Consider the following 13,028-nt stretch of genomic DNA (forward strand, 5'->3'; position numbering starts at 1 on the left):
ATCCTGCCACAGTCGTGACAGCGCAGGAGGGGCTGAGTGCGGGCCGGACCTTCAGTCACATCATCCTCGGGGAGGCCGGGCCCGCGGAGGCCGGGTCTGTGGAGGCCGGCCCGTGGAGGCCGGGTCTGTGGAGGCTGGGTCTGTGGAGGCCGGGTCTGTGGAGGCCGGGTCTGTGGAGGCCGGCCCGTGGAGGCCGGGTCCGTGGAGGCCAGGCCCACAGAGGCTGGCCTGTGGAGGCCGGGCCTGTGGAGGCCGGGTCCGTGGGGGCCGGGTCCGTGGGGGCCGGCCTGTGGAGGCCGGGCTGGAAGACCCACATTCAGGTCCCGCCGCAGCCATGCCCAGCCTGGTGCCCGGCCAGTCTCTCAGCCTCCCTGCACCTCCGTTTACCCCGCTGGAACATGAAGCTCACCCTGACGCACCAGGCCCCCAGGGGCTGCCATGACCCGGGATCTGTCTGTGAGAGGCGCCCAGCCACAGGCCGGGCCCGGGAGGCCGAGGGAGCCAGGATGCGCCAGGGCCCAGACCCCCAGGCAGGCGAGGCTCCCGGCCCGGCTACCGCTTAGGGATCACTAATACTCTGACCTTGAGGCCAGAGACGGGACAGTCAGGACCAGGCAGAAAAGTATGTTTTTCTGAATTCATCTCTCACAATTCTTTTAAGAACTCACCTTCTGGAGGCGGCTAGGTGGCGCAGTGGATGAAGCACCGGCCCTGGAGTCAGGAGTACCTGGGTTCAAATCCAGTCTCAGACACTTAATAATGACCTAGCTGTGTGGCCTTGGGCAAGACACTTAACCCCTTTTGCCTTACAAAAAAGAAAAAAAAACTTAAAAAAGAACTCACCTTCTGGGGTGGTGCAGTGGGTAGAGCAGCAGCCCTGGAGTCAGGAGTACCTGGGTTCAAATCCGGCCTCAGACACTTCATAATGACCTAGCTGTGTGGCCTTGGGCAAGCCACTGAACCCCATTGCCTTGCAAAAACCTAAAAAAAATCCTCACCTTTTAGCTAAATTGAGATACAAGCATATTTTCTCAAATCTAGCAAAATGCAAACTAAAGAAAATCAATCCAGCTAGCACTGACCCAGCGCTTGGAGATGTTACGCGTTATCACGTCTGATCTTCACCACTCTGGAGAGCAGATGCGGTTATATTCTGAATGAGGACTGGAAATGGGGAACTAAGGCCAAGAGGTGAAATGGCAAAATCACCCGGCTAAGCCAGTGCTCTGAGGCAGGATTTGAACTCAGCTCTCCCGGACTTTGTCTCAAATTCGATCACTGCCTTTGAAATGCTCACCAGATGCGCACCACTGCCACATGTGTTAACCAGTACTCTACCTTTTGCTCTTCAGTTGGTGCCTGCCGCCTATTTGGCTTCTTTTCCAGCACTTACGTTCATTTTCCTAATTCTACAGACTGCAAAGCTGCATCCTGTGGCCCACCGGTATCTGTGATTTAGCCTTCCAAGGTAACCGGTGAAGGCGCCGGAAATTATCCTGTGGAAGGGCGATCTCCATCCACACGTACACACATATGGCACACTGGTTGGGCCATCCTTGGATTCCCCCAGCAGCTACAATCTGGACCAAAAAAGAACATCTACAAAACTCAGCAGCTCCCATTTAGTAAAAGTGATACGACGGAAGGCAGGTTTGTAGAATTTTGGTGTCCACATAAGATTCTTTTGCTTCTGTTTAAACAGACCAAACTCTCCTAGGGCCCATCTAAGACACTTGGTAAAGCAAATAGCTCGTTTGATCTTCACAACCACCCTGCCAAGAGGTCCATGCCATCAGTTCCCCACATTACAGATGAGGAAATGGAGGCAAACAGGTGAAGTGACCCTTCCAGGGTCACACAGCTGGGAGGTGTCCGAGCCTGGACGCGTTTGTCTTCCTGACTCAAGTCCAGGGCATCCCAGTGGCAATGGGAAACCCTCTGAGGACAGTGTTCAGAGTTAACAAAGATTCTCTCAGAATGTCCTGGTCCACCAGATGGAGAGATGCAGAGGAAGAAAGGGCGAGATGGAGTCAGGATGAGGCTGGTGAAGAGACTTCTCAATAGGCTCAACTAGGCTCAATGAGGGGCCTGGGTCAGACTTTGAACGTAGCTAACATCCACGTCATACTCAGGAGTTGTAAGGGAATCATGGGATTATGTATCTGTCTGTCTATGCATCCACTGAGAACAGAGGAGGAGGAGGAGGCGCAAGGGCAAGGGCAGAGGCAAAGGGAGATGGTGTTCATCTTGCCCATGAACCTCAGTGGTTCCCTGACCTTCAAAGAAGTCGTCCAGGTGCCACTGGATGGAGAATCTCCCACGGTAAATAACACTCCATTTTTGAAAGCTTTGTTGGGAAGGCTTTATTCTGTTATCTTTCCCCATTCCCACCTTCTATCCTGTGTCACCCTGGATTACGAAACCTACCCAGAAGTGGGGACGTTGGTAAGGTCACTTGGAAGTTTGCTAGAAAATTCATCTTCTTTAGAAAATTGGCACCTCCCTCGTGGGACCTCCTTCTGCTCAGGGTCACCCCCTACAACTAAGACTCCTTTAACAGCCTGTACACCATTTTACTGGCTCCTGTAGCTGAAATGATTGATTTGGAATGACTGTAAATCCCAAGATCCTTTCTATCTCGGACCCCGACACTCAACTGTTTTCCTTTTTCTGTGTCCCTTGTGAAGAGATCATGGGGTATCAGTTCAGTTAGAAAGGACCTTCACAGCCAACTCCCACCCCGTGGGCCCATTTTGCAGATGAGCAGACGGAGGTCCCAAGTAACTTGTGCGGGGTCATGTGGCCGAGTCAACCAGATGGTGCTTCCTATTTGCTGAGGCCCCACGTGTACCCACCATGTCTCCATAGGTCATAACGCTGAACGGATCACAGAACTCCTCTCTCTTCACCAGCCTCATCCTGACTCCATCTCGCCCTTTCTTCCTTTGCATCTCTCCATCTGGTGGACCAGGACATTCTGAGAGAATTTTTGTTAACTCTGAACACTGTCCTCAGAGGGTTTCCCATTGCCACTGGGATGCCCTGGACTTGAGTCAGGAAGACAAACGCGTCCAGGCTTGGACGCCTCCCAGCTGTGCGACCCTAGGCGGGTCACTTCACCTGTTTGCCTCCGTTTCCTCATCTGTAATGTGGGGAACTGATGGCATGGACCTCTCGGCAGGGTGGTTGTGAAGATCAAACGAGCTATTTGCTTCACCAAGTGTCTGACCGGAATGAGTTTTAGGTGGAATAAGAATAATGACTTATTCTTAATTAATGAGCATGGGGCTGTGGATGGTGCTTGTACAATATCCCTTTAAGGACTCGTTTTAGAACTTGGCAGTCTTTGGACTTTTTCAAAGGAAGTGCTATTCCCCTCCCTCCAGGCTTCTGCCTTTGCGTCACCAGATAGCAGGCACACCATGGAAGGGCAAGGGTGAAATGGGTCTCCAAGGGAAACCAGAGGTGTTTGTAAACTAGAGAAGCCGCCAGGGCGTAGGGAGGGGAAGATGTGGTGGTGCATGGAGATGGCAGGTGAGCCTGGAGAGGCTAGGCAGGAGAGTTAGGGAAGCTCCAAGTGAGTGACCTCTAAGGAACGAGGGTCTCAAATCATTTGCTGAAAGCCTTTGGCATCAGCCCCGTGAGGGGTAACCCAGAGCCCCCAAACTGGAAATAGCCTTTGCTCCCTCTGCCCTGAGACCCAGCCCCCAATCCTTTCCCTCTCCTTCTTCCCCGGTTCCTGAAGCAAGCAATGGGGCCACCACAGGTAGACCGGAGAGGTCTATTACTGACCATAAAAGGACCCTAATGGTCTCGGGTGAAATGTTGGATGTGCCTACCAGGTGTGGGGGTGGAGCCTGGGTCTGGGGGCATCTCTGGCTTTGGCCTCAGTGGTTCCCAACCACCTGTGGCACCATTCCCAGACCCTCCAAAACAACAAGTGACAAAGGTGGGTCTTTTGTATTTACACTTTATTGACAAGGCCACTTGAGTGGTAAACCAAAAATAGAGATATAAGGACAATGGGGCATATAAATGCTGCCGTGCCCAAGTGTGGACACACTTTGGAGCCCAGGAAGTTTTCACACCAATACGGCCGTATTTGGGAATGCCCTACCCAACAGCTCTGGTTACACACGTTGTCTAAACTTTACAATATTTAGAATGCAAAGTTGGGTCATCCAATGAGGTCAAGAAAAGTTTGCCTCCAAATGTTGACAAGCTCTTTTCTGCAAGTCTGAACACTTCCCCCATGTTCCCTTCCCCCTGTCTGCTGGAAACCCTCCATTTTACTCAGGTACAGCTTTTACTTTTTCCGTACAAGAAAGATTATCAAAAATATATTGAGAAGTCTAGACTAATCATGAACATTTCTATGTACATTAAACAATTATTACCAAGTACTTTATATACAAATGACCATTTTTCCTTTGTGAAATTCAATAAAAAGTTAAAAACCATAGAAATGCCATTAGAAATGATGCATCTCAAAATGTAACTAGTTTCCATCAATAAAGAACAGTTTGCAATAATTTATTGAAAGAGTAGATTACTTTAGACTCCAATTTCAACTTCAACGGCATTTCTTCCTGAATGGAGGGGAAAAATCACAAAGCCAAGGTTCTGATTCCAAGAAATCCTCCAGAGATCTTGCCATTTCCCGCTCACCTACATTGTCACCTGGGCACTCTGCTGGTGAGGCACGGCAGCTCCTCCAACATCAACACCTGGCCAATCCCCCCTTGCCCTCAAGGGGCTTATCAATCCAGTTGGATAAAGAAGTCAAGAAGACACGGGAAGCTCAACACCCAATACAAGGGAAGAGATCAATGAATGAGGGAGTGGTGGGTCACTGCCCTGGGGGAGGGAGGACAGGAGAAAGGAAAGAAGGCCTTTTGCCTTAAGAACCCCAATCCTAGCACAGGAGTCTCCGTGTACTTCTGAAGCTAACTTCAATCAGAGTTAAATAGACATTGGCTAAAATAAGTCTACCCAGGGGCATGGGGGAAGCCAGCCTCTGGATGGGACAGGGGTGACCATCCCAGCTGCTTCAGACAAAAGCTGGCATCATCCCCTCCCTCCTTTCCCATCCCCAATCATTTCCAAAATGGTGGAATAAATGAAGGAATTGAGAAAATATTTAGAAAAGAGCTTCTAGAAAGAACCCTGTGAGAGCCACCTAAAGCTAGCAGCCCTATCCTGTTTTTACATAGTCACATAGTCAGGGAAATGGGATAATTTGATCACTCTTTCTAACACATTTATTTTTGCCAGAAAATAGGCCCCACAGGTTCACCGCTTCACCCACTGATAGACCATTTTGTATACACTCCAATTTGAGGACTTCATCTGTGGTTCTGCCCATTCTTGAGGCTTGATAGTGAGTCTGTGGCTCTATTTCCTTTTTCTTTATCACACCAGGAGAAGGGACGAGGCTCAACAGACGGCGTAGAGACCTAGTTCACACTCTGTCGCTGCATTTTGGGTCCAACGCTCTGAGTCTCCTCTTCTTGCCGGGGCCGCTTCCCGCCACCGAGGGAGCTTCTTCCTAGACATTGAAAGAAGGAGATTTAGGACAGAAAAGGCAAAGAGAACATTACGCTCATTCTGCTTGCTTCTTACCTTGTTTTAGCATGTAAGCCTGCTGACTGTCTTCATGAGAATAATGAGAAATCCCACTCCCCTGAGAGTAACCTAGTTGTATTTGAAAGACAAGAGACATTACTGGACTAAAGGACTCACTTTACTCCACAGCTACCAGGGTCCTTAGGATGAACAAAAATCTATTTAATTTATTTAGAAACATTCAAATTCAGCCCATGAGCAGGGTTCAACCCGAGAAACATGATGGACAGATCTTCTCATCTGAAGAAGTTTTAAATGCTACTGACATAAAGGAAGAAGAAGGGAGAAAGGGACAGGCTTGGGAAGAAGCGAAGCCACGATTGTCACTCAGGTAGGAAGGAGAGGCCGGGAAACACACCTTGGGTTAGTCTTCTTCAACTGAACCTACTTTCCTTTTGTGGTCTGACAAAATAGTCCTTCGATTTCAGCAAAATTTTGGAAGTTTTTGTGTTGTGTTGCAATATATGAGAATTATCCCTGCTGCTGTCTCCATAAAAGTTTTGGTTAATTAGTCTGAAAAAAGCAGTTCTCTTAGTTTTGTATATACGATGATAAATGTTTTCTCCACATACATCACCTCTGAAAAGGTTCTGAGCTAAAAGGTTCCTTAGGCCCTGGTGTTTTGGCACAAGGGGGCCTTAAAACACCCAATGTATTGGACTTTCCTCCTCTAACCAGTGATGAGACATCAGCAAACTGTACAGAGGCTGGACATTACCCATGCCCAATTAAAATCTAAGAAGAAAGAATGCAAGGAATCTTTCCAGAGATCAGCCAGCTAGGAAAATGCATCATCAAACAAGAGACAGGAGAGAACACCAAACAAAGAACATAATTTTGATCTCATCAATTTAAAAAGGTTGTGTGTGAACAAATTAAATATAGATCTCAACGGGGGGAAAAACGTTTCATCAGATGTCTGCTATCCGAGATACACATCCATCTGTAGCCTAGAGTTACTGGCTAATGGAGAATTAGATAATAGATGTATGTAAGCAATTTTCAAAAGAAATGCAGTCTGCTGAGTTGTAGGATCAAGCACAAGAGAAATGCAAGTGAAGATGCCTGAGGTTCTAGCACACAATCTTTCAGACTGGCAGAGATGACGGGAGACAAAAGTCACATTGGAGAATGGGAAGGCAGGTGCTGGGGGCCGGGCTACAGAGAAACCCAAAGTTTCTAGTAGGCTATTTGCGGGTAGCAGCCCAAAACTAGAACCATGTCCTCTGTGGTTGGTGACAAATGGTGAAAGGAGGGAAGGTGAACTGCCGGACTCTGGGACTGCCACCCCTTCTGCCCTGTCCTGCTCCCAAAGAAGGCGCCATGGGAGCCCCTAAGGAAGACCCTGCCTGCGAGGATGACCGCCTCTAAGCCTGTGGTCTCCCCACAGGGCATCCAGTCCTCCCCTGCCTGCTCAGGGGGGCTTCTAAGAGAGCTCGTGCGCTGTCAGGGCAGGGAATTCTGAAAGCAAGAAGGTGATCTCTGAAATACCTGGTTGCTGAATGCCACTGGCTCCTGAAGGGGGCTCTGGGAGTGCACAGGCCTGAAGAATCTGACCATCGCTGGCACCTGCAGGAGCGCCTAGGGACCAAAACACCAGATGCTTCTCAGATTATTGAAGTTTTAAAGGAGAATCTACCATTCTACTGTCTTAGCATGGGAAAGTTGGTTGGACAACAAGAGAAAAACCTATGTCCTCTCTCTATTTTGGTGCTTGGCTTAACCCGATGACATTGTTTCTGTTAACTACAGACAATAGATTTAACATTCTGATGCCGAGCAAGCAGCGTCCCTTCTGTGTCGACTGGTCTCCCTGAGTTAGTCTCGGGCTGCTGTGGCTTGGCTGGTGTGGTGGACATTCTAGGGACAGGAATAACCTTTACTTAAGGGTCATCTGGTGTAGTAAATCTAAGCTGATGAGATCTGACATGGAGGAAATGCTCTCCAGCTTCCATTCCCAAGAACAACTCATCCAACCCAAGCCCAGCGACATTAGGCCCAATTGTGATCTGAACAATACCTCCACCAAGCCCCAACCCCAGGGGCCTCTTTGTGTGTGTGTGTGTGGGGGCTCTGCATGGGGCCGTGTGACCAGGAGCCCCTCTGGGCTTTCCCCTGGACCCCCCTGGAAAAGGTGGGGTTTCTGGAGACCTCCATACCTCCTCCACTGCCACCGCCACAGGCAGGAACGTTTTCTCCAGATGTGTAGCCCATGAGGCCACCGTTGCCATTCGGGTTGGAGGGCACAGAAGCCAGGAGGCCTGAGGGGGTGGGAAAAGGAAAAGAATTTCCTGTTAAAACAGGGTTGAGACCTGAGTCAGGGACAAGCACTAGCTGTTTCCAGAAAACTAGGGACATACCCAGGCCTCTGTACCGCGACAGCTGCTGATAGATCTGCTTCATCCTTTCAATGTTCAGCCGGCTAGCCTCGGCGTGGTTTACCATGGGCTTAGGGTAGTTCACGCCTATCAAGCACTTGGCCACCTTCTGGATCCCTTCTGGGGCATTCCAGGGATCATAGATATATTTGGCAGGGAAGCCTCTCAGGACTGGCAAGTAACGTCTTTTGGTGAGAATAAAGGAGAGAAATGTACAAAAATATTTATAGCAGGCTTTTTGTGGTGGCAAAAATTGGAAAATGAGGCGATGCCTGTCAACTGGGGGATGGTTGTAAAAGCTGTGCGATAAGAAGGTGATGGGAAGGGGCTGTTAGGTGGCGCAGTGGATAGAGCACAGTCGGGAGGCCCCAAGTTCAAATCCAGCCTCAGATATGTAATATGTACCTTGCTATATGACCTTGGGCGAGGAAGTCACTTAATCCTGTTGCCTTAAATAAATAAAATTTTTTTAAAATGGGATGGGAGACTCCTGTAAGAAAACTTGAGTAGGGGGCTTCAGAAAAGCCTGGAAAGACTGGCATGAACTGATGCTGAGTGGAGGGAGCAGCACCAGAGCACCATGTGAGGACCCACTACGACAGACACAGCTGTCTGAACGCAGCCCAAAGCCTGCCACATTTTCTTTCTCAAGGTTTTTTGTTCCCTTTTGTTCTGATTCTTCTCTCACACTGACTAATGTGGAAATATGGTTAACGTTCCTGGATATGTCAACCTCCATCAGATTACTTGCTGTCTTGCAGGGACGGAAGGGAAATTGAAAATTCAAATATCTTATAAAGGGGAATCCTGAGGCCTCCATTTGTAGTCAGAAAACAAGAAAATACTAGGAAGTGGCCAAAAAGAGAATGAAGGAGAGCAGCGCTGCTGGTAACCAGCCCAGCTGGGCACCCCCCCCACGCCCCTGCCCCAGAGTCAGAGGCTGTCTTGGCCAGTTACCTGATGTAGTCCCCGTTGGGGTCGGTTCTCCTCCCGAAGCCCACTGGACAGTAGCAGTGGAAAAACTGCTGGAAGAAGGAGCTGCAGGACAGCCACATCCAGCTGCCCGCGTTGATGCTCCAGTCGGCGTCAAGCAGCAGCTCTTCAAAGACCTTGGGAGACAGCAGCAGGGCGGTGAGTGGCGGTCTCCCCACGCCCCCCCCCCCCAGGATGCAGCAGGCACCCTCCTGTCCTTGGGGAAGAAAGAGGGAGCAAAATCAGCCCTGGCACTGAGGAGCGCAGCCTGAGCATCGGGGTCCGACTGCCAGCTGGCTCCAGGACTTCAGGACAGAAATCACCACCAGGGAGAGGATTTGAAAAGTGTTTAGAGAGTGCTTTATAAGGATGGGCATGGAAGTGGCAGGACCCTCCGACCCCCCCCCCCCACTGCTGTGTATCCTGGCCTCTGCCAGCTGGCAGAGGCAGCTACGGGGGCGCCATCACCACTGTGGAAGGGACAGAGATGGATACCAGTTGGCTCTCCTCTTATAGAAGGGGCAGGAAGGAGTCCATCCCCAGAACTGTGGAGAGGCTGGGACCCTCCTAGGGACCTTCCCTCATCCTCCCTCCTCTGCCCTCCTCCCTTCTTTAGGCCCATTCCCCTTTTCCCCACCTCTCTCCCCCTTCTCTCCTCCCCTTCCCTCCTCCTCCCTGTTTCTCTTTCTCCCCCCCCACCACCCCGTCTCTCTGTTTGTCTCTGAGCATGGCCCTCGGCCAGTTCTATTGACGTCATTGTGGTGTCGACTACTTCCCCTTGTGGGGTGGGAGTGTTAGCATGGCTGGTGGAGAATGTGGGCTGGGGGTGCGGCCTAGGCCTTGGAGGCTAGGAGCCCCTCATCTGTGTCATGAGGACACATGCACCCCACCGCCCCCTCAGGAGGCCACAGCGCTGCTCAGAACAGCGCACTCTGAGGGCACCTTCTCCATGCGGGCAGCATGCCCCCCCCACTGAGTTCCCCATTTCATCCCTGCTTCAGTGTTTAACAGATTTTCCCACGATGCCACCCCGAGAGGAACGCCTGCCCGACAGTGCAGCCGATGGATTGTGCAATGTCTCTGAAACAAACAGCCCTTGTTCTCCCAACCACACATCCACGTCTGGTACCTGGCCTGGAAACATTCTGAACACCAGTGCCCGGGGACAGAGGGAGACCCAGCTCATGGGGGCCGTAGGAAAACTACTTGGGGTCCTCCAGGCCTTGTCAGATAACAAGGAGCGCTGGGGCTAGCCCACCGATAGCCATCAGAAAAAAGAGGGGGCAGAGGGGGGAGTGGAGGTCCTCCAGAGCCAGGGAGGTCCTGGAGGCCACAGGGGGTGGAAGAGGGCAGCCCTGGCCAGATGACCTCGGAGGTTCTTACACTGAGCAGTCTGACCCCCCACATTGTGCTCTGGGGGCGCAGCCAGGACTCAGAGCCTGCAGCGTAATGGAAGCAGATCTGTACAGAGAAGCAGCTTCGGGGGGGTCTTGTCTGACCTCCTGCAGGGGGCAGAAACCCCTCCCTCCAGATTTGGCCAGCCCCTCCTTGGGGAGGCTGGAGAGGGGACGACTCTGCACTTTCCTCTCTCTGCTCCCTCCTTCATCTGTCCCAAAGTCCACCCTTCTGTGACCCCGTGCAGATCTGCATCGCCTCATGCCCAGAGCAGCTGCTGGGGGTCTACCAGCCTTGAGTCTCCCCCTTCCAAATTGTCCTCCTCTAATGAGCAGAAGTGAGCTCTGAAATTCAGGTCTAGGATCCCCCTCTCTAACAGATGTCAGTGGCTCCCTACTACTACTGCCAGGGTTCAGGCCCCATCACCGGCCCCTCCCTCTGCCTCTGTGCACATGCTGGGGTCCTGGGCCCGGGTCTCCTGACTCTGGGGGTGTCCACTGGCACATATCCCCCCATCTCCCCTTCCCAGCTCCTCTGGCCTCCTTCAGGTCACCTCTGACAGGGAGTCTCTCCTGCTGTCTCTCCATGTGAGGGCTAAGGTGTGGCCATCAGACCGGGAGCTCCCCGGGCCAAGCTATGGGAATCGATGCATGCCGCCATGACCCCCAAGTCTTGGGTCTCCAAGTTCTGAACCCCTGCAGAGGCTCAGAGAGGAGCTCGGGGAGGGGAAACCCTGCTCCACGGCCATAGTGGCTGCTGGGAACAGAACTTTCTCTTGCCCGCCAATGCGGCGATCTCGAGGACACAGCCTGGTGCTGGGGAACGGGGAGGTTGCTAAGGATATCACCCACCTTCATGCCTTCCTCCCAGCTGATCCACAGGTCCCCGCGGGTCAGGAAGCAGGCGACCGCATGTCTGGCCAAATGGTGGATCCAGCCCTCCTGCCGTAGCTGGGTCATGATGGCGTCGATCCACGGGAAGCCCGTCCTGCCCTCGGCCCACTTGGCCAGGGCCTCAGGGTTTCTATCCCAGGGAATCTGCACACAGATGGGGTTCCCTTCCATCTTATCAAAGCGTGGGTTGTTTGTGGCCGCCGTGTAGAAGAATTCACGCCACAGCAGCTGCCCGTAGAGAGAAAGGGGGGGTGAGCTGTTCTTCTTCACCTGACGAGGAGAGAGCAGAGTTAGGGGAGTCTGGGTGGGACAGCCGAGTCGGGAGGAGGGCGCGCTCAAGGGTCCCACCTTCTTGTAAAGGTCGGTCAGCTTGAAGTAGAAGAGCCGGCACGAGAGGCAGCCGAAGCGCAGGTAAGGGCTGAGGCCGGTGGGGCTGGCGAGAAGGGAATTCGCGTTCATCCTGGGTCTTTCAAAGTTCGCCACCCAAGCCTAAAGTCACAAGGAAGCCCACCGTTAGTTGTTTCCCCCGGGGCCAGAAGGGTTCAAACCCAGTTTTTCACAGGGTTGTTCTCAGCAGCTAAAACTTCACAGGAGGACAAGATGTGCTCTGACAAAGGGTTCGAAAGAATGACTGCAAGCGAGGGGGAGGGGGTTCTGCCCTGGCCATGCCCACCTGGCTCGGCCTCTGGGAAGGCAAAGCTGCCCCCAGGGGCTGCACCTGCCTTGAGGGTCCTGTCCGGGGAGGTCATGGTTAGGAGGCAAGAAGGGAGATGGGCTCCCTCTGGGCAGAAGGCATTTCAGACAAACTGTCCAAAATAGAAGGGTCCAGGAGAGGGGACTGCCATGGGAGTCCATGGAATACTATCGCTCTGGGAAGGGGACGGACCCTCTGCCAACCAGGAGCTGCACTACTTGGTTGAGGCCCAATTGCCACGCCCTGGACTACTTTTTTCTTTTTTTTTGGCATTTTTTTTTGTCTTTTTTCAAGGCAATGGAGTTAAGTGGCTTGCCCAAGGCCACACAGCTAGGTCATTATTAAGTGTCTGAAGCTGGCTTTGAACTCAGGTACTCCTGACTCCAGGGCTGGTGCTCTATCTGCTGCTACACCCAGCTATCCCTGGACTACTTTTTTCAATGAAGGGTGAGAAATTACGTTTAAAATGCAGTCTACCAAGAAAACTGGTCACATACTTTTCTCTCCAGATGCCTCTCCAGGCGTGTGAGGGCTTCCGTCTCCCCGCCAGGCCACACAGCAGAAGGTAAACCATCTGTGTCAAAGCCTATGGAGACAGAAAAGTCAGTTAAAAGTGCGGGTGATGGACGGAGACAAAAGGGGAGCACCCAGCACAGTGATGGAGGTACACGGCAAACATTCAGGGATGGACTGACACCACCCCACAATTGGGAACATGGAAGAAGTGACTTATGTGGAGCCCTGGATGTCGGGAGAATGCTTTACACACCTCTCCAAGCCTCCCAACCACTGTGGAACATGAATGCAACAGCAGTATTGTCTCTAATGACATCTGGGGAAACTGAGGCTTAGATAAAGTGCCAGCGGTCCCAAGGAGATCGGCCCAAGTGGTCCAAATTCAGATCTTCCCACTTCTACTCTGTTCATGAGAATAAACTGCCAACCGGAGCCCAAACTTCCTTTCCTCCTCTCTCCCTCTACTTGACTTGCCTTGGTGACCTCATGTGCCCCCATGGAGTCAATCCAGCCCTAACCTCTCTCCTAGGTTCTAGCTGAGACTACTGGGCACTA

At 51.9% G+C, this 13,028-nt stretch overlaps 1 protein-coding gene across 2 annotated transcripts in view; it reads right to left on the minus strand.

Annotated features, from left to right (window-relative positions):
- Positions 1-3,954: 3,954 nt before the first annotated feature.
- Positions 3,955-13,028, minus strand: part of CRY1 (cryptochrome circadian regulator 1) — a 40,672-nt gene continuing 31,598 nt past the window's right edge. The window contains exons 5-13 of one of the 2 annotated variants that reach the window (XM_074226773.1): positions 12,455-12,543; positions 11,612-11,752; positions 11,222-11,533; positions 8,961-9,112; positions 7,986-8,188; positions 7,785-7,886; positions 7,117-7,206; positions 5,623-5,694; positions 3,955-5,548 (exon numbers count right to left, since the gene is read on the minus strand). In XM_074226773.1, the coding sequence (XP_074082874.1) occupies positions 5,457-5,548; positions 5,623-5,694; positions 7,117-7,206; positions 7,785-7,886; positions 7,986-8,188; positions 8,961-9,112; positions 11,222-11,533; positions 11,612-11,752; positions 12,455-12,543 (1,253 nt within the window). In that variant the 3' untranslated portion in view covers positions 3,955-5,456. The remainder of the gene's footprint in view (positions 5,549-5,622; positions 5,695-7,116; positions 7,207-7,784; positions 7,887-7,985; positions 8,189-8,960; positions 9,113-11,221; positions 11,534-11,611; positions 11,753-12,454; positions 12,544-13,028) is intronic. The other variant, XM_074226774.1, reaches the window with a different exon arrangement.

Source organism: Macrotis lagotis, chromosome 2 (assembly GCF_037893015.1).
Source record: "Macrotis lagotis isolate mMagLag1 chromosome 2, bilby.v1.9.chrom.fasta, whole genome shotgun sequence".
In the NCBI taxonomy this organism is placed as follows: Eukaryota; Metazoa; Chordata; class Mammalia; order Peramelemorphia; family Peramelidae; genus Macrotis; species Macrotis lagotis.